Raw genomic sequence first — 19,999 nt, forward strand, 5'->3', positions numbered from 1 at the left:
TTAGCAAATCGCAGATTATTTAGGTATTCTTTATTTATTCTTATTCCCAACTGTTCCCAATACAGGCCTCGAAATACCTCTTGTAAACATGCGGTGAACAGCATTGGCGAGATCTTGTCTCCTTGCCTGACGCCCTTCCTTATTCGAATTTTATTGCTGACTTTATGGAGGACTATAGTAGCTGTGCAGTTGCTATATATATCTTCCAGTATTTTGACATAAGGCTCTTCTACCCCCTGATTACACAATGCCTGTATGACTGCTAAGGTTTCCACTGAGTCGAATGCTTTCTCGTAATCAATGAAAGCTATATATAGAGATTGGTTATATTCTGCGCATTTCTCTATCACCTGATTAATAATGTGAATATAATCTATTGTGGAATAGAGAGACAAGGTACAAGGCAGTTAAGAAAAATTGCTGATGGCCTAGCTCTGTTAGGCCAGGATATACGTACCGAAAGCGCACTGATTTCTGCATCGGAAGAGTGCATTCAGTAGATGCGCCTTTATTGATGATCACACCTTGAGCCGCCGTGGCGGAGTGGTAGCATCTCCGCCTCAAACGCCAAAGGCCCTGGTTCGATGCCGAGCCTCGTCACAGGATTTTCGTTTTTTATGCAGTGAATAGGCGGGGGGTTTCAGTGGCTCCCATAGATTCTGCCACCGAATACATTGGTTAGCGGTTAAGCGCCGGCTCTGTTAAGGCGCGTTTATAATCCGGCTAACGCATGCACGCTGCACGGCGACGTCACGTCGGCCAAAGCGAGACCCTCTATACTCCAACTGCGCTTGACCGCCGACGCGTTCGGCGGCTTCGGCGCACTCTGACCGCACTGGCGGGGACTTGGAGGATGTCTCTATTTCGCATCGAATGCACAAGCCGCGGCCAGCCCGGCCAGACTGATTCGGCTCCGCGGCGAGGTGCGCGGTGTGACGTAATTCAATAGCTTCGGCAGTTGGGCGGGGCTGCTCTTTTCAAGCTCTCGGCTAATTTAATCCATTCACAGTACATATCTTAAGGTACATGCAAGTGGGCGAGAGAACTCGATCCAGTGGACCCGTTAAATCTAGCAAAGCCGTTGAAACGTCGTGCGCCGGCTTTAGTTTCAAGCCGCCAACTTTAAACGCGACTGCCCTTGAGCAGCCATACGTTTTTTGTGGCAAAAAAAAATAACTAAATAACTTTGCCCTTGCAACCGTGGGAGACCTCGACGCCGCCTGCTGCACCGTGCAACCGCGCCGTTCAAGGAATCACAGTCTGATGGCCCCAAAGCCCCGGCCAGCCTCCAAACGGCGCAACGCGCCGACATTGTCCTGTCCCCTCGCAACTCCCCGCAATGAGGTTATGATATTTAGTTTGCTACGGCTGCTCACGGCGGAAGGGGGAAATGACCCGCTGGCGCCTAACCTAACCGTGCTCCCTCAAAAGCATCGCACACTCTCTGGGGCTCAAGTCGCTGAAATGCAGGCCGGAGTTTTTGCGAGAACTACGTCGTCGGGTTCGGGAACGGCGTCCATGATAACGCTGGCAAGGCGCCGGTGCAAACGTAAACGAAGCAACGGTAGCGTCCCCCGATAGATGCCTTCAACGTGCGGCAGCGGTAGCTTTCATTTCGGCAGCTGCTAGACCGTACCGCTAGCCACCAGAAATCACAGAGTCTGCGTTTACATCATGTTTCACGTCACTTCGTCCTATGAAGTCATAAGAGTTCTCGAGTTTGAATCGGAGCCGCGGGAAAAAATTTTTCAACTTCGAATCCAAATTTCCTTGAAATAAATGCATCTTTCGCTCCCGGACAAGCGGCAACAAAGCCATGGAATGCCGAACTATTAGAGTTTGCTAACAAAAAAAATTTGATAGAGTTCTCCTCAGTGTCCCTTTAAAGTTCAGTTGGCACGCTAACAGACTGAGAGACAGGTAGAGTGCAGGGAAGCATGCAGTTTCTGGATGCATGACAATATCATACTGAGGACAACTCTGTAGTGCATACGACTCATGCGTCATACGCTCTGTGTGTATTTGACAAGGTCTAGATCACATGAACTATCAAGAGAAGCAGCTGTGGGCATGCTGCACCGATGGTTTTATGCTATAGATCATCAGGTGTCCCAAGTCAAGCAGCCAACAGGAGAGGTGTCCTACCAAGAAAAGGGTGATTACAGCCCTTGCCAAACTCCTTAGAATGGTATTGAAGAGCCCCAGAACTCTCCATCAACACCAGCCAGCAACACTCTTGGTGGTGCCCCATCACAACCATTGGCTACCAACGAACCCAACAGACATTCCAAAATAATGCAGGGAGCCCTTTCAACCTCACCTCACTAAGCTGCCTACACCCAAAGTCAGGATATTATTTGCAAAAATTCTGCCCAGGATAGTATAAAGGGTCCTTCTGGCTTCAGTGCAGCACTAGAAAAAAAAAAAGATATGGCATGTTGCTTTTCCTATGGAGCTTTCCCACCACAAAAAGACTGATTTATATTTTGTACCCACAGGTTGCAGAATATGCAAGAAAGCATGGAGAGTATCACAGCTATTTAACCATTTTGACTCTGGTGCCGTCCTCATGTGATAGCAAATATTTTTTGAAGTCCTGTATTCACGAGTCACCGAGAATAAACTTGCAACAGGTAGCGAAAAGGCTGCCTTGTTTATATGCGGTCCACATTTCGTGCTGTTGTACTTTTCGCTGCGCTTTAAATTGACAACAAAGATGGGGCACAATATAAATCAACAATGCTGTGAGATGCAAATGTTCCAATATTGTTTATTCTCTAAATACTAGCTTCAGTGTACTAAGAATTTTGTACCTTTTCTTCACCCTTACTGACACAGTAACCGTACCATAGAGTCTTCTGCCTGACAATAACAGTATAGAGGACTATTTTTAACCGAACCAGAGAACAGGCCAGTCAGACAGAAGCTGACAATATTCAACTCCTTGTGCAACAGGGAACAGAGACATTTCAGCAACTTGCTGATATGCTCAACAGGATGGAAACGATAGAGCAGAAAATGAGCATTCACAGTTCAAGAAAAGACGATATCTTAGAAACAGTACAAGAGCAAGCTGTAACAGTTGCCAGCATAGAAGAATCGATGAAATTTTTATCAGGGCAGTATGGTGACATCATGGAAAAAAAACTGGAAAATGAAAAAACATTGCAGAGCTTCATAAACACATGTGCGAACTTCACGAACAACTGGATAAAAGTGACCATGAGACGAAACAACTAGAGATAGCTGTAAATGATGTTGAACAGCATTCATGGCGCAAGAACAGTGAAATACACGGCATCCCTTTCAAAGAAAATGAAGATATCTTCAGTGTTTTGGCATCCTTTTCACAAAAGCTTGGTTTGCCCACACCATATTCCAAGAGTGTCGAAGCTGCTCACAGGCTAAAAGCTAAAGAAGGAAATATTCTAGTAACCTTGGTCCGCTTCAATGATTGAAATGTTCGCAATTCATGGGCCGCAAAGAGAGATGAATTGAAATCGGAAGACATTTACATCAATGACAACCTGACTCGTCATGTTCGGCAGTTGTGCGCTGAAAAATCAAAAGCACGTGAAAGAGATTTCAAATTCACGTGGACAAGAAATGGCAAGGTCTTCATGAGAAAGAAAGAGGGAGACAAAGTCATTCGAATTCAGTCAATAGATGACTTAGAACTATAATGGGTGCCCAAATTTTACAGACCCATACGGATGGCATGTGTATGCAAAGCAGTTTGCGTTCAAAGAACGGTATAAGAAATGCATTGTTTTACTTCATGTCAATATAAGAAGTATTTGCAAGCATTGGAATGAATTTCTTTTACAGTTATCAAAGAAGCAAGAGCAAACAGATGTACTAGCATTGACAAAAATAAATGTGCATGAACCCACATGTGAAACATGAGTTGCCAGGTTATCAGTCATATCACTTTTGCTGTGAAACTGGTCGAGGAGGCGGCATTCTGCTGTACGTTAGAAATGAATGGATTACTGAATGCATCGTTATACCTACACAACCCATGGAAACAGTAATTGTAAATATAACGTCTGATGAACACACTTTTGTCATCTGTGCAATTTACCATCCACCTAGCGGACCAATAGGTGAGTTCTTGTGAGTTTGAGAAGCTTCTGGGAAAACTTGACCATAGGGACAATTTAGTACTAGCGGGTGATTTCAGCATAGATACTCTGTGCTTGAAGAAAGTCGAAGTAAATGACTACTTGGATACTTTAGCCACTAATTAAGAACACGTAATCACTGGTGTTATTCGCAAAGAATAGATGGAGGAAAAACTTACCAGATCATGCATTGATCATATTGTGTTAAAAAGTAATATTTTAACATCATTATTTGATATTTTGAGTAAAAAATTAGTGGATCATTACTATACCGCCCTAGTGCCCTAGGCGACGGCGTAGGTGCAGATGCTGGTACGGATATGCACGTAATCGAAATTGTTGACAAAAGGTTGGTGATATGATTCAGAGTTGTAACTGGGATTCACTGTTAGCCGATGATCATACAGAACTATATCACATGGTTGTAAACAAAATTAATGAAATATATAAAAACTCAAGAAAACGAGTGAAAATAAAACAAAGATGAAAATAAACTGATTACCAAAGGGATTTTAGAGCTTTACTTTTTTAAAGAAAATGCTTGGAAAAGATGTAAAAATAAACCTGACAATGATACTCTTAAGAAAGAGTTTCGCGCCCTACACAGCCAGGTTACAGCAAAGCTTAGATGAACAAAGAAAAGCTGTTTTACGAAAGAGTTAGCCCAGGCAGAAGGGAATGCCAAAAGGACCTGGTCATGTTTGGATCAATTAATGGGGCATAGTACAGACCACAATGTAGATAAAATGCTCCAAAAAGCGTTTGGTGACTCATATGGCACAATTGAAGTTTGTGAAAATTTTAACAATTACTTTTTAACTGAACCTGCATTGCTAAGACAGAAAATGCGCCTTGAAAATAAGAATGAGCTCAAAGGAGAAAGTAATATATACTCTGCATGCTTACCCGAAATGACTCGCTTTGATTTGTTTGATATTATACACTCGATCCCCTTCAACAAACCAGCTGGTTTGGTTTGGTTTATGGGTGTTTAACGTCCCAAAGCAACTCGGACTATGAGAGATGCCGTAGTGAAGGGCTCCGGAAATTTCGACCACCTGGGGTTCTTTTACGTGCACTGACATCGCACAGCACGAGCCTCCAGAATTTCGCCTTCGTCGAAAATCGACCGCTTCGGCCGGGATCGAACCCGCGTTTTTCGGGTCAGCAGCCGAGCGCCATAACCACTGAGCTACCGTGGTGGCTCAATAAACCAGCTGGATACGATGAAATAAGACCTCGTGGCCTGATCCTTAATATCAACAAGCTTACTAACTTGCTGTTACGTATTGTAAATTGTGTATTGGCTATAGCCAAAATGCCTGAAGAACTGAAAATTTTAATTGTTCTACCTGTGCATAAAAAGGAAAAAATCAGCTAAATAACTATACACCAACAGCCATTCTTCTTGTAATAACACATATAATAAAAAAATGTCTGCATGGGATTATGATCAGTTTCTGTGATAAACACTCACTATTAGGTAATACTGAGAATGGATTTTGAGAACATCGCAGTACTACAACATTATTAGAAGATTTCAATGATTTCGTTCGTGCAGCTGTAGACAGCAATGAAATAACACTAACGTTGTTCCTAGACATGACTAAAGCTTTCAATACTACCGAGGTGCTTAGGTGCGGCAGAAAATCCATATGTAAAATTGTGGACAATAAAGCTTCTATTTTATTCAAATCTATTCCTGAAAGAAGGACACTACAGCTTGCTGGCTGTCGCGTTATTCAAGTGAAGTGAAACTTGAATGGGGTGATTCTCGACAGTTTCATTTTTAAAGAAGTGAAATTGCTCCTGGGTCTTTATCTCAAAGTGAAAAGGTACAGGTGTATATCTGCGGAAGCTGTCTGTGGAATAGTCAGAACCCGCTATTGGTTATGTAGACCCTGGATGTAGTGCACATGCTGGCAATAACTGATGCTGTCTGGCAACACAGAAAGCACAGAAGCCCATCATGTTCTTCACTGTGCCCATGGAAAAGGTTGGTCTTTCGTGGGTCATGACAGAACAAAGACGTTTGTTATGACCTTATCAGCCACTGGTCATTTGTGCAAACAGACACCTTTTAACCTGCAATATTTTAAACTGAATTAAAGACCAGTGTTGATAATACAAGGTGTAATCAATAAATTTCGCTTCTTGCCTTGCAACTTATTAATTGATGAAATTGAAGGAAGTTACATTCAAAAGTAAGTTTGCAATGAATTTAGTCCCAACTTTTCGACAGTCTCCACTAGTGGCAGTAACACTGTTACACTGTTACTAGCGCATCTGTCGACTACACACTGCACAAGTGCACACTGCATAGGTGACCTATTCATGAGATGAAAAGTTCGTACCCTTCATATTTTCCTTTATCCTGGGTAAGCAGACAGAAGCCTATAGACACAAGGTCTGTGCATAGGGTGGGTGAAGTAAAGCAGGTGCTCTTATTCTTTTAATGCAGAAGTGGTTGATGTGTAGTCCTGTTGCTAGGGGCTATATTGAGAATTGATGTGCTCATGGGAAGAGGACTATGCATCTAAGGAAGAGGAGCATTGTGTTGTGTTGGGTTTTATGGCACATAGGCAAATGAGGCCATCATGTGCCAAGAACAAGGTATAGGAAAAGTCTTTTGTTGAATATTATAGAAATGTAAGAATCATCCCTAGCGTAGAGGCCCTCAAACATTAATACTACCCAGTGAACACACACAAATTTTAGAAATGGCTACTAGTAAAAGCTTTAAAGAGGGCTGGGTAACCTCAGTAGCTTTCCTTGGCTGCGCAAGGATATTGAGGCTCCCAACCAATCAAAATAATAGCCTCAGCCTTCTTCTCAGGCATGAGAAAGTGGCTGAGGTGTACTAAAATTCAAACAAACCAGTGGGTGAAAAGTTTAGTGTCTCTTAAGAAATACCGTTTCGTTAAGAAAGCTAAAAACACATGATATATCAACAATTGCATCATCTCCTAAAAGCAGTGTGGGATGAAAAAGAATGTATTTGTTATAAAACTGAGTAAAGTACTTTTTCCTTAGTTTTTCCAGTTTCGCACAAGAAATTAAGATGTGGTTAATCGTAACTTTCGCAAACAGGTTGATCTTGTTTTGTCAGCAGGAAATTGTGAGGTACGTGTGTCCTATATGAAGACGGCAGATAATCCCTTCCTTAAAACGTTCCTGGTGGGTGCAGGGCTTCCATTCACTTATAGCTGGTTTTACATTGTGTAGTTTGTTTGTTTTTTAATTCGATGTCCCATGCAGACTGCCATTTCTGTCTTATGCTACGATGTATTAAGTTAATGCAATCTTTTAATGGAATATTTACTTTCTTGATTTGCTTGTCACGTGCTTGAGCAGCGCAGAAGTCTGCTCTCTCGTTGCCTCTAATTCCGATATGACTTGGTACCCAGCAGAGCTTTAGGTTTTGTCCTTTAGCAGTGGCTATTACTATGTTGTGTATGATATCACCAAGTATAGGAATGACTGCATTTCTAGAGTGGAGAGCTGCAAGTAAACTTAGGGAGTCTCTGTGAATAATACTATTTGTGAGGTTCTCTTTTACTATTTGTTCAATGGCTACAGGCACAACGTAACATTCGGCACTGAAGATTGAGGCACACTGTGGTAGTCTCACTATATGATTGGAATTCCCTTGAACGACTGCACTTCCAACGTAAAAATCTGTTTTTGAGCCATCTGTATAAAAAGCTGTGCAAGTACTGTATTTTTCCTGGAGTGCAAAATATTATTGTAATATATGCTGTGGTGGAGTTTTTTTTTTTTTTTTGCCAGGCAATGTCCAGTACACCGAGATTTTGCCACATCTCTTCAAAACGCAAGACTAGTGGCCTGGTACTTTACAGTTTGTTGTTAAACAGTATTCTGGATGGGCACTTTGTGGACTATTTGGCGACAGCTGTGTTCAGGTAGTGAACAGATTTTTAGAATGTAGGAACACATGAGCATCTTTCTTCTGTCTGTAAGTGATGGTTCGTTCGCTTCTACATACAGACTGTCTATGGGCGACGTCCTGTATGCACCAGTGGAAAGACGCAAGCCTAAATTATGTACAGGACCTAGCCGTTTAAGGTACGATGGCCTCGCTGACCCATACACTATACCTCCGTAATCCAGGGTGGAGCGTGCTACATAACGGTAAATTTGTAAGAGACATGTCCTATCGGCTCCCCAGTGTTTTCTCGACAGCACTTTGAGTATGTTTAGGGATCGAGAAGCTTTCTTTTTCAACGCATTTATGCGAGGTGGGAAAGTGAGCTTTCTGTCAAACGCTATACCAAGAAATTTATGCTCATTTTTCACTGGTAACTCTATTTCGTTCAGGTGTAGGGTGGGATCTGTATATGTATGTCTCGTCTGAGTGAGAATAAAATTGCAACCGATTTCTGTGGGCAAAACCGGAAACCATTTCTGTCTGCCCATGTTGGCAGTTTATTTATTGTACATAAGAGACCTTGGGATTATTTTCGTAAGAGAGTTTGTTTTTACAACAAAGAGAGTTGTGCTTAAAATACACCTCTGAAGTACTCCGTTTTCCTGAATGAAATTCCTCGAAAGGGTTGCACCCAGGAGGACATGAAATGAAAGGTTAGGTAAGAAGTCTTTTAGGCAGTTCAACATTCTTCCTCGGATGCCAAGCTCGGCAAGGTCTCGAAGAATCCCGAACCGCCAGACCGTATCGTATGCCCTTTCTAAATCGAAAAATACAGCGAGACAGTGTTGCTTACAAACGAAAGCTTCTCGAACAGTATTTTCAAGACGGACTAGGTAATCTGTTGTGCAGCATAACTTTATAAAACCACACTGATGGGCATCAAGAAGTTCACAGGATTGAAGGACAAACGTTGAATCTTATATTAAGGACACTTTCAAAGGATATTGCGAGGCAAATAGTCAGTGCTATGGATCTATAACTGCTAGGAGAGGTTTGGGGTTTTTCAGGTTGAAGGAACAGTACAATATTAGCTTTTTTCCAAGCTTCAGGTATTTTCCCCGAAACCCATACTTTGTTAAAGAATCTTAAAAGTGCCTCTACAGCAGGCTTGGAAAGATGGGCAAGCATTTCATAGTGTATTTGGTCGGGTCCTGGAGCAGTTTTCTTACTGGCAGACAGTACAGTGTTGATTTCTTGGAGTGTAATAAGAACACTGTATTTTTCATTAGCACCTCCATTTGTTGGGAGCCTTTGTTTTTCGGCTATATTTCTGTATTTTAGAAATGACTGCGTATAGTGTGATGAACCGGAATCTACAGCAAAGAGCTCCCCCAATATGTTTGTCTGCCTGTTCCCCTAAACTCGTTTGTGTACCAGGTGCTGTGAAAAGAGGAATTGTGAAAGGTGAGCAGCGGCCATTTAATTTTCGAACTTGCTCTCACATTGTTTTTTATGTGGTTGAGCTGTTTATAGAAGAGACATAAGTTTGTCATGATGTTTTCTCGGCCTTGCGCCGGATACCCCTTGCATGTGCTCTCGCCTTTTTGAAAAAAGTAAGGTTCTCACGAGTTGGGTATCTGCGAAAGACTCCCCAAGCTTTATTCTGCAGTTTTTTTGCCTCCTTACATTCTCATGTGTACTAAACTTTGTGGTTCTGGCACACCACTCCTGTGGATTTTGGAATTGATACATGTGCAGCAGAAAGAATGCATGTTGTGAACATTTCATTTATCTCATCTATGCTGTGGTTTTCTAAAATTATATCCTGTAAACTGGGTTTTTTTTTAACAATGCCCAATCACCTAAATGTAGTTTCCAACACTGCGGTTTTGTTGGAATAACTGTTGGCGAGGATGACAGACCTATTAAACAGGGAGATGATCGCTTCCATATGGATTGTCTAAAACACTCCAGTTAAAGTCGCTAAAAACAGACGGCGAACTAAAAAACAAATCTAAAACACTCATTCTCCCCCGAGGATGGGGAACAGTATGTGTGTTTACCTGAGTGCAGCAAACAGGCATTAGTGGATAGAATAAAATCCTCGATGAGCTGCCCTCTACCGTCAGTTTTCTCACTTCCCCAAAAACGAGAATGTGCATTAAAGTCGCCAACTACCAGGTATGGCTCTGGTAGCTGCTTTAAAAGACCCTCTAAGTCAAGGAGTGTTATTTTCAGCTGTGACTCAATATATACAGAGCACACTGTAATGGTTTTATGTGCAAGCAGAGTGGCTGCTACAGCCTCAAGTCTTGTTTTTAGTTTAAGCTCACTAGCCAGGACACAGTTTTTTACTATAATTGCCACACCTCCTGACATCCTGCTTGCCTGTTCTCGGTCGCGGCGGAAAACAGTATAATTCTGAAGAAAATTATTGTTTTGAGGCCCTAAATTTGTCTCTTGTAGACATAACGCAACAGGAGCATGTGCTCCTAGGGATTCTTTTATGTCACTGTAGTTATTCATAAGTTCTCTACAGTTCCACTGCATTATGAAAGCCATCTTAATTTTGTTTTCCTATGTAATTAGAAACTAGATCACGTTATTTATCGCCCCTTGATTCGGGACCTGTCTTTTTTTGACCGATCCAGAGAGCTCCGCCGACCCCCGACGTGGATGGCATGGGGCTGCCCTGGGTTGTGTCCATCGCCTCTGCAGAGGCGAGGACAACTGTGCAGAGGGCACGTGGACGTTAGAGTTGGACCTCGACCTGTGGGAGGAGGTTTTGGAGGCCACGGACACAGGGGTCTGCGAGGCCTCTTTTTGGGTTGGTGGGGTAGTGTTACCTACTCCACCTGGGGGCGCGGATGGCCCCGCCACAGGTTCACTGCGAGTGGCCTCGGCAGGTGCCGAAGCCTGTTGTGGTGCGCCGCGCCCACACACCACATCCGCGAAGTTTATTTTTGCTGTGAAGGAGAATGTGCTTGTTTGTGTGCATCGCCTTCTTGCTTCTTTGAAAGAAATGTTTTCAGTAGTTTTGACTGTGATTATTGCTTTTTCTTTCTTCCGGGACGGACATGCTCTGGAGTATGCAGCATGGTCTCCCTCACAGTTTGCGCTGCGTGGGGCGCCGTCGCAGTCATCAGAAGAGTGATCTTTTGAATTACATTTTGCGCAAGTTTTACGACCGCGGCAACTCACTGAACCGTGGCCAAACCTTAGGCAGTTAAAGCATCGTCGAGGGTTAGGATTGTAGGGTCTCACATTTATTTTTAGATAACAGACTTCAATTGAGTCTGGGAGAGTACTATGTGCAAATGTCAAGACTATGTGCTTTGTTGGGATTTCTCTGCCCTCTTTTCTTATTTTTATCCAGTGGACATCAACGACATTTTGTTCAGCAAGCCCTTCTTTGGTTTCTTGTTCAGTGAGGTGGAGAAAATCATTCTCTGAAATTACACCACGGACTGTATTGAGGGATCGGTGGGCATATATGGTTACAGGGGTATCCACCCATGGACACAATATTGGAAAGTTTTGAATGTTAGACGCTATCTTGGAGTTCCAGTAAGAGGTCTCCACTGGCCATTTTTTTAACCTTGTAGCCAAAGCCCAAAGCACCCGTCAAATATTTTTTCACATTGAATGGGGAGATTATTCTTTGCTCACTATGAATCACCTGAAACTTAGGGAAACTTTTTTTTTTCATGAAATTCTCGGTTACCTCGGTTCATCCTTTCTTGTGAGGGCGATCAGCTGCTAAGAGAACGTTAGCCATAGAATAAGCGTGTTTTTCAGCTACGATGCCAGCCACCCACCATGGAGCCTAACTTGGCGACGGGACAGGAACTTGCATGCAAGTCCTGCCCACGCCAGCTGTACACCCTAACTATAACAAAATATGATGCAACTCAGGGTAGTTGGTCACACAAGGTTAACACTCGCCGCCAGGAAAGTAAGGAAAAACCAGGAAGTGAGTAGGAGACAGGATAGTTGTGAGAAAGAAAATACAAAAGCAAAAGATGGGGAGGAGGATAGAAAAAAGGCGACTGCCGATTTCCCCCGGTCGGGTCAGGCCGGAGGTGCCGTCTACAGGAAGCTGGGGCCAAAGTGGTGTGTTGCCTCCGCCAAGGGGCCTTAAAGGTCCAAACACTCGGCATCGGCTCAACCACCAGGATCCCCTTTTCCCCGGACACGGCGATGCCACGCACGGCGAAGCGCGGGTGCTCGGGTCCGTGGTGATGCACTGTTCACCATCATCCCCCTGCGGCCCCCTGCGAGGTTGAGGAAGAGGAGCAGCCAAATACTATAGTGACTGTGGAATGACCGCAGATTTTCTGATTTACATGGATAATTTGTCTATACGGTACCAGTAGCACAAAGTGCAGTTCTCTGAAGGCTGCATGGACAGTAATGGAAAAGGTATGCCACAAATGCACAGGCTAACAATGTGAAAGCATGCCAAATTTAGCAACTTCCTTGCTTCTTGCACATTGCTGAGAAATGACCTGTTTCAAACACTTGGCATCATGTTTTTTTCTGCCCTCTTCCATAAAAGATGAATTACCAAGAAGCCCGGTCTTCTGTCTTAGCGAACAACCAGAAACTTTAACAGATAATGCAGTGGTAACTGCACATTTATAGGTCAAGAAAACTTAACACGTCACATACCTGCACACTCATTAAGACATCCCAAATCTTTCCATCAAAAGGTGTTTTGTTTTCCTTTTCTTGTTCCAAATTCTGTCTACAAAATTTTTGCCTTTTCTAACAAATAGATTGTCTGTGCACCTGAATAGTTCACTGAAGGCATTCTAGGTAACAACACCAATGACCATGCTTCATTCATTTTGCATTGCTTAACTGATTTCTATTGCAACTCTTTTGTACTGACTGCTGGGTACACACCATTACAAGAAATTGCAGTTTGGGCTGACTCAACAAATAGACGTATTATTACTGTGGAGCAATGAAGTATTGTTACTATTATTACATAAAACTGTTAGCAATCTCTTCCTCAAAAAAATGGATTTTTGCAAATGTGTGCAATATGCAAGATTGTTCTTGACAAATGATGATCATGTTCAGTCGACATGGATAAAGTAATGCTGTCTTCCATATGTGTGTGTGTGTTTCAGTGAAAAGTTTTAACTCTAGTCAGCACTTGTACTGGGCTGTGTATCTGCTGCTGTCTGCTGCAATACTAACTACCATTCTAAGGATTGCGCTTGTGAACTATACAAAAGAATGGTGCTGTATACCTATAGTGCCGTGTATTGCGTGCTGAAAGTTTTTTTGGCGGCCCCTTCAGTGCTGTTGTTCTCATCACTATTACAGCTTACCTTATAAGAAAAATATGTCCATCATTTCTCTTTACAAAGGCATTTGTATGCACTCCCACTGACTGCCATCTGGCACACTACAAAAAGCCAGATAACAGAGCATAAGCATTACCATTATCTGCCTTTGAACGCCATATCTGCAGCATTATAAAAATCAAAATGGAACAGATACACTCAAGAGCCATCTATCGGAAAAATATCCAAAACCAGTGTTCGCGCTTACTATCTCAGCAACTCGGTATGAATACATCCACAAGAATATCGCATTTGATAGCCTCATGCGGGCGTACGAGCATATCCACTTTAGCAAACATGCGTGCCCGGTGTGGCCGCAGCAGCCGCGGCGCCCATCAAACACACGCGCCCTGCCCCTTGCACGACTTGCGCGGCGCGGCAGCGACAGGCAGCGTGGGGGATGCTGCCCACTGCTGGTAACAGCCAGCCGCGAGAATCACTCAGCCAACCAGGCAACGTCCTTTCCTCCTCGTTTCAGTGCTTTCCCTCTCGCAGCGCATTCAGACGTTTTTGCCGCAGTTCTCGTGCAAAAATATTGGTGGTTTTCATGACAGACGACACTGAGACCGTGCCACGATCTCATCTACAGAGAACTAGTCAAACAGATTCACGCTGCATGCTGCTGGTGCTGCATATCAAGCGCCTTCTGACGCCATCCCCGGAATGTCACAGCAAAAGGAATGCTCGGCAGCACTGTTGCGCGCCTTTTTGTATGTCAACGAGATGGACAAGCCGGGAGGCATTGTTGCATTGCTTAAATGCCACCAGCAGCCCGAACAGAAGACAGCTTTGGAAGCAGAAAGTGCAAGCCAATCCCAGTGTCGATAGTCACGTGTTCGCTGCAGTTTCAGGAAGACTACTTTCTTCCAGGTAAGGACTCGGTGTCATTATAGCTTTCTTTGGCTTTAATTGAACGACTAGGGTGTTAACTGTGACTGGTCGTTGTAATTTTTGCCGCAATGCAACCGTAAAACTCGCAAAATTGTACCTCGTCGTAATCCAAGCTGAAGTTAAAGCGCCGACATTTTATTTTTTTCTCTCTGCATTTTATATGTATTGGTGATTGTTTGTTCCAAACATTTTTGTTTCACGGTGATCAAAATAAAACCTGAAAGCGAAAAGACACGCGCGCCTCAACTCAATGGTATCTCGAGTTCACACCGCAACATACAAACGTAAGCAGGCTTGTATCGAAGAGCTCGAACGGTCCTCTGCAGAGTAAATGCCGAGAAAATTTACAGCAGGCACTGCGTTTCATGACCAGTGCTCATGCTGAAGTCAAGCTGCATAGAAATAAAAGCAATGAACGAGCACACTGCCCTTAACACAGCACTTGTGCACTATGATTTGTTCCAAAGCATACTGCTCCAGCTCTCTGAACAAGTCTTTGCACGAATCTATACACAAGGACGTTGCTTTAACGTTTGAAGTGATGGCCACACGCGAATGCATGTGAAGATAAGCTTGCAGAATTGAAATCCAAGCAGTCAAAAGTGAAACCATCGCGAACCATTTTCTTTCAGTGTTATGCAATGATTTCGTAAAGACCTGCTTACCTAACCAATACAGTAGCAAACACGAGATGTGCTTGCATTTTTTTAGCTCCCTTTGTCTGGGAACACTGTGTGCTGGCAATCTTGACATTGCCGAAAATGTCCTGAAGGGGGGCAACGGTCATGTGCAGTTCAGATTGCATGGCAGACCTTTGAAGACACAGGCAACGATACTCAGTTTGTCATCGGTTCTGTGTCTTACACCAACTAATACAAAGTGTTTACCTAAATCTAGGCACTCACCTTCAGTAAAAAAAAAAAAAAAATCTGGCTCAACTGTGCCATCAAGAAAACTTGTTAGCCCAAACCAACCACAAACGGAGTCCTTTTTATGGTTGCAATCTTGGCTCGACTGTGACGCCGCCTATAGTTCGTGAAAATAGCCAATAGACTGTTCCAGCGCTTGACTAGAGTGAACTAGAGCTTAACGCGCACTGTAAAATTCTTCTCTCGGTTAAACCGCTCGCTTATTCGAGCTGCAATCTTACGCAGAGATGGCATACGACAGTCTAGCTTTTTCAGTGCCAAATTTGGATGATGTACTGTACAAGGGTAGACATGTGGGCTAGTTGGTGGTTCATACTTCTTTTAAACAGTGCAAAAGACGCGGACGCAGAAGGGGCACGCAGGATACAGAGCGCTGTATGTGTCCTGTGTGTCTCTTCTGCGTGCACGTCTTTTGCGCTGTTTACAAGAAGCTGGATGATGTACTTTCCTAATTTGATCAGAATTATAAATCCGCGTCGTCTACAGCGACCTATGACAAGCAGCTTTCGCACAGTGCGCGTTTAGCGTTGCAGCAGTCAGTATAACAATATAGTACTCAATAAAACAGGAGTCTGCGTACAATCGCAATGTAAGAAATGCGAAAAGTGGCGTGCTCTGCTTTACGCTCCTTTTTTTTTTCTTCATCGCGAGTGCGTATCGCAAGCGTACCTTTGTGGTTGGAAGAAACAGCGTCGGCACGGCTTTGGGTTTCAGCCTCAGCTTCTTCCAAGCCAAACCTGACTGCTTCATGAACTCGGGGTTGTACGTGTAATCATCGGGCGTAAAGTGCCGGCCACAGACGCGGAGGTGCTTGCGCTTGTCCGACAGGGAGAGTCCAAGGCGCTCAATCCAGGCAGCTCGATCGCCTTCATCTTTCGGAAATGAGTGTCGACGATCACTACTTTGCCCGAACCTCGCTTTGCAACCGGCAACACAGCAAGGACGATTCATTTTGATGGTGCGTGCGGCGAAGATTGCGACAAAAATTACCGCCGCTTCCAACAACTCCGGCCGTTTCTCAGAAGTACTGAAGCAAACAAAGCCGACAAAGCTCCAAATCTGACTTCGGAAGCATTCGGATAGGGTGGCAAGTTGGTTGCATTCTGCGCCCCTGACGGATGGATGGACGGATGGAAGGTGGTAGGAGCGTCTCCTTTGAAACGGAGCAGTGGTTGTTGCCACTATGTTCAGTTTTTTTTTTCCTTTATTTTTGTTTAGCTCTGCTGTAATTTGTTAATAAAATTCGCCATTTTCTTTAAAAAACGCCTTCCTACACTTTAAAACTTATGTCTCCTCTCTGCTTTTGTGCTACCAATCCTCCAATCGCTTTTTACTAATTTCCCCCGCAGATTTATTTACATGACTTTTGTTATCTCTATCAGACACAGCTCAGAGTAAAATTGGACGATAACAAGCGGGCAGCTATAATGTACAGTATTGTGCGTTTTTATCGCTGACACTTTCAAAAATTTCCCCGCCTCAACCGCTGGCTCGTTTGCGGTGAAACTGCACACAGAGCTTGCGTATTATGGTAACTTTTGTATCGTAGCAAGTTTAACAATGGTACTTACTTAGTTCAGGCGCACATGATGCGAAAACGTAAGCGTCTACGAGAGATCGGCGAGCCAAAACCCGCAGACGACGCTTTTTCGCTGAGAACCAGCAGTAGCGCCATCTGTTTTCGGCAGCGAAAAGCGTCACGACTAGGCCGCCGAGGCGAGCGTTGCAAGGAGTGCGGGCCCTTTGAATATGCCGTTCGGCATTTGCGTCTGCTTCAACTGAAGCGCTTACAACATTTTCGGCTAATTGAGCGGGAAAATATCAAAACAACTGATTTAAAGAGGCGAGCCCGCGCTCCTTGCAACGCTCGCCTCGGCGGCCTAGTCATGACGCTTTCCGCTGCCGAAAACAGATGGCGTCACTGCCGGTTCTCAGCGAAAAAGCGTCGTCTGCGGGTTTTGGCTCGCCGATCTCTCGTAGACGCTTACGTTTTCACATCATGTGCGCCTGAACTAAGTAAGCACCATTGTCAGACTTGCTACGATACAAAAGTTACCATAATACGCAAGCTCTGTGTGCAGTTTCACCGCAAATGAGCCAGCGGTTGAGGCGGGGAAATTTTTGAATGTGTCAGCGATAAAAACGCACAATACTGTATTTAAATACCTATACAGAAAGAGCGTTGAATCACAGTGGCGGAAACGAACTAAGAAACTAACCAGTAAGTATGCCGGACAAGGGGCGGAGAAAGAACGAGCATTAAACCACCGGTTAACAACGCGGAAGGTAAATATTGGATTAATTCAGTGCAAAAGAAGCATAGTGTACAACTTCAGAGACAAGTTTTTATGTGCCGGATTTTTAAAAAATTCCTGTGCGCAAAATACTGGCCTAATCGAAAGCAAACACCGCTCACAAGGTAGAATATCATTGCCTAAGTTGCTTGAGATCTAAATAAACATCGGTACATGCCTGTATTTGGTGGAATTAGCGAGAAACTGTTCTCGGCTAAGAGTGCAGTTTTTGCAGACGCGAACCAAGCAGCCGATCTCACAGGCTGTGCCATCTTCCGGACAGCGAGGCCTAAGGCACGCTTAATTACCGAGCCGCCGAGGCATTGTTTGCCTCGCTGTCCGGCAGATGGCGCAGCCTATAAGACCGGCTGCTTGGCTCGCGTCTGCAAAAACTGTACTCTCATAATAATAATAATAATAATAATAATAATAATAATAATAATAATAATAATAATAATAATAATAATAATAATAATAATAATAATAATAATAATAATAATAATAATTGATTTTTTTTGGGAAATGAAATGGCGCAGTATCTGTCTCATATATCGTTGAACACTTGAACCACGCCGTAAGGGAAGGGATAAAGGAGGGAGTGAAAGAAGAAAGGGAGAGAGAGGTGCCGTAGTGGAGGGCTCCGGAATAATTTCGACCACCTGGGGATCTTTAACGTGCACTGACATCGCACAGCACACGGGCGCCTTAGCGATTTGCCTCCATAAAAGCGCAGCCGCCACGATCGGGTTCGAACCCGGGAACTCCGGATCAGTAGCGAGCGCCCTAACCACTGAGCCACCGCAGGGGTTTTTACTCGTAGCTGAGAACCGTTTCGCGCTAATTCCGCCCGATACAGGCTATGTATCCGGATAGCCTGTATCTATCCGGATACGGGGTAGAAGGTTTGACCAGTGTCGTGAACGCGCCAGCGGAGAGGAAATAATTTGCAATGACGGCTCACAGATGGCGCTGCAGCTAGCAGGTGTGTTGTGCGCGCGCTCGGCAGCAATGCCGGGAAAAGCATTTCGCTGCGCGCATCTCGCTGTAACGGCTGCGATATTCGTTTGGCCAAAGCACAAAATATAATACGAGTGTCCATATGTTCTGCGGTGCATGCGGCGTCGGTCAGCAGCGATATTCTCAGCAAAACACTTTCGAAGCTACTGCTTCAGGTGGGCATAGACTGTTGAAGCCGCGAGCGGTTATTTTGCTTGTTTATGCTTTAGTTAACACATTTTCGTGGGAAAAGGAACAAGGAAAAGGTGCGCAACAAGACACTGACGAAGGGAAATGAACGAGCACAACACGACATGCGTAGAAACAAGAAAGGCTCGTCATCCAAGAGATTGAGCGCGTCTTGTATATAACGAATGAGCGAAATTACGGCCTCACGTGTGGAAGGCACCATTCACGGATGGTCGTTACAGCCCCGAATACATTAATGTAATCACATAAATAAGGAAACAGAACATATTAACGCAATGTTTATTTACAGGAACATTTCACTGATGCAGTCTCACCGGCATCGCCTCAGTTTGAGCAGTTTTAATTTTGCTTCTCGCGATTGGACGCCTTATCTTTGCTCATTGCTTTAGTAAAAAAATGCAACCTCGTCAAACATAACACTAATCACATCCCTTGTAAGAGCGCGGGAGTGCTCGTTGCAGCCAACTTCTTGGAGTTCATGCCCTTGTAGAAAATGTAAAAACGACATCATGCTCCCAGCATGCAGCTCGTTTCTGCTGAAAAAGGCAGTGAATGCGTTTTCTAGTTTAGTTACTAGCACTTCAATGCGCTTTGGAGCGTACACCAAACCTCCATGGTCAGCCTGTCTCGTCAGTGAGGCATTCTAGATCTCATTTTTATCAGCCTGTAGGGGCAAATTGAATAGCCAAGGCAGATGCACATGCGGGGCATGGGAATCTTTTCAGTGATTTCCTGACAACGTAGCCACGGCATAGAAAATGAGTCGGCTGTTGCTTTTCTTTTCTACGCAGCCTTTATGGTCAAACATGCTGTCCTGCTCTTGCAGCACTGCTGAAGCATGTGCCAGGTTTCCCTCGTCCAACAGGTCATCAATTAGGCTTGCTATCTGTGCCGCCTTTTCTTTCCTTGCATCACAGGGCTGCAGAAGAGAAATTACAACCTCAGCTGGTGAATTTCCGTTCTTTGGTGGCTTTGCCAATTATTTTAGAAGGCAAGGTTATTACTATAAGCAAAAACTGCTCTGGAGAGGGGTGGTCATTGCAGCCGAATGATTGTCTTACAATTCCAAATAAATTCTTTAATTTGTCTTGGCTCAAATTGGCTGCCAGGAAATAATTGTATTTTAGTGATGACGTCGCATAATTCACAAGTGACAGTGTGCTTTTCAGCGTCACTACCCAGTCAAAAAAAACCATTGGGTCCAATTGAAGTTTCCAATGGGACCCATTGGACCCAAATGGTCAGCCAATGGGACCCATTGGACCCGTTGGGAGCCAACAGGTCAGCCAACTGGACCCATTGGGAGCCA

General features: G+C 44.1%; 1 protein-coding gene across 3 annotated transcripts in view; it reads right to left on the reverse strand.

Moving 5' to 3' along the window:
• The window catches only part of LOC144111369 (uncharacterized), a 66,187-nt gene extending 49,845 nt beyond the window's left edge, over positions 1-16,342 (reverse strand). For all 3 annotated transcript variants that reach the window (XR_013310032.1, XR_013310031.1, XM_077644649.1), the window contains exon 1: positions 15,860-16,342. Coding sequence is in view for 1 of the 3 variants with exons in the window: in XM_077644649.1 (XP_077500775.1) it covers positions 15,860-16,141 (282 nt within the window). In the remaining 2 variants the exon portion in view is untranslated. The remainder of the gene's footprint in view (positions 1-15,859) is intronic.
• Between the last annotated feature and the right edge of the window lie 3,657 nt (positions 16,343-19,999).

The sequence above is a fragment of the Amblyomma americanum genome, chromosome 11 (genome assembly GCF_052857255.1).
Source record: "Amblyomma americanum isolate KBUSLIRL-KWMA chromosome 11, ASM5285725v1, whole genome shotgun sequence".
NCBI lineage: Eukaryota > Metazoa > Arthropoda > Arachnida > Ixodida > Ixodidae > Amblyomma > Amblyomma americanum.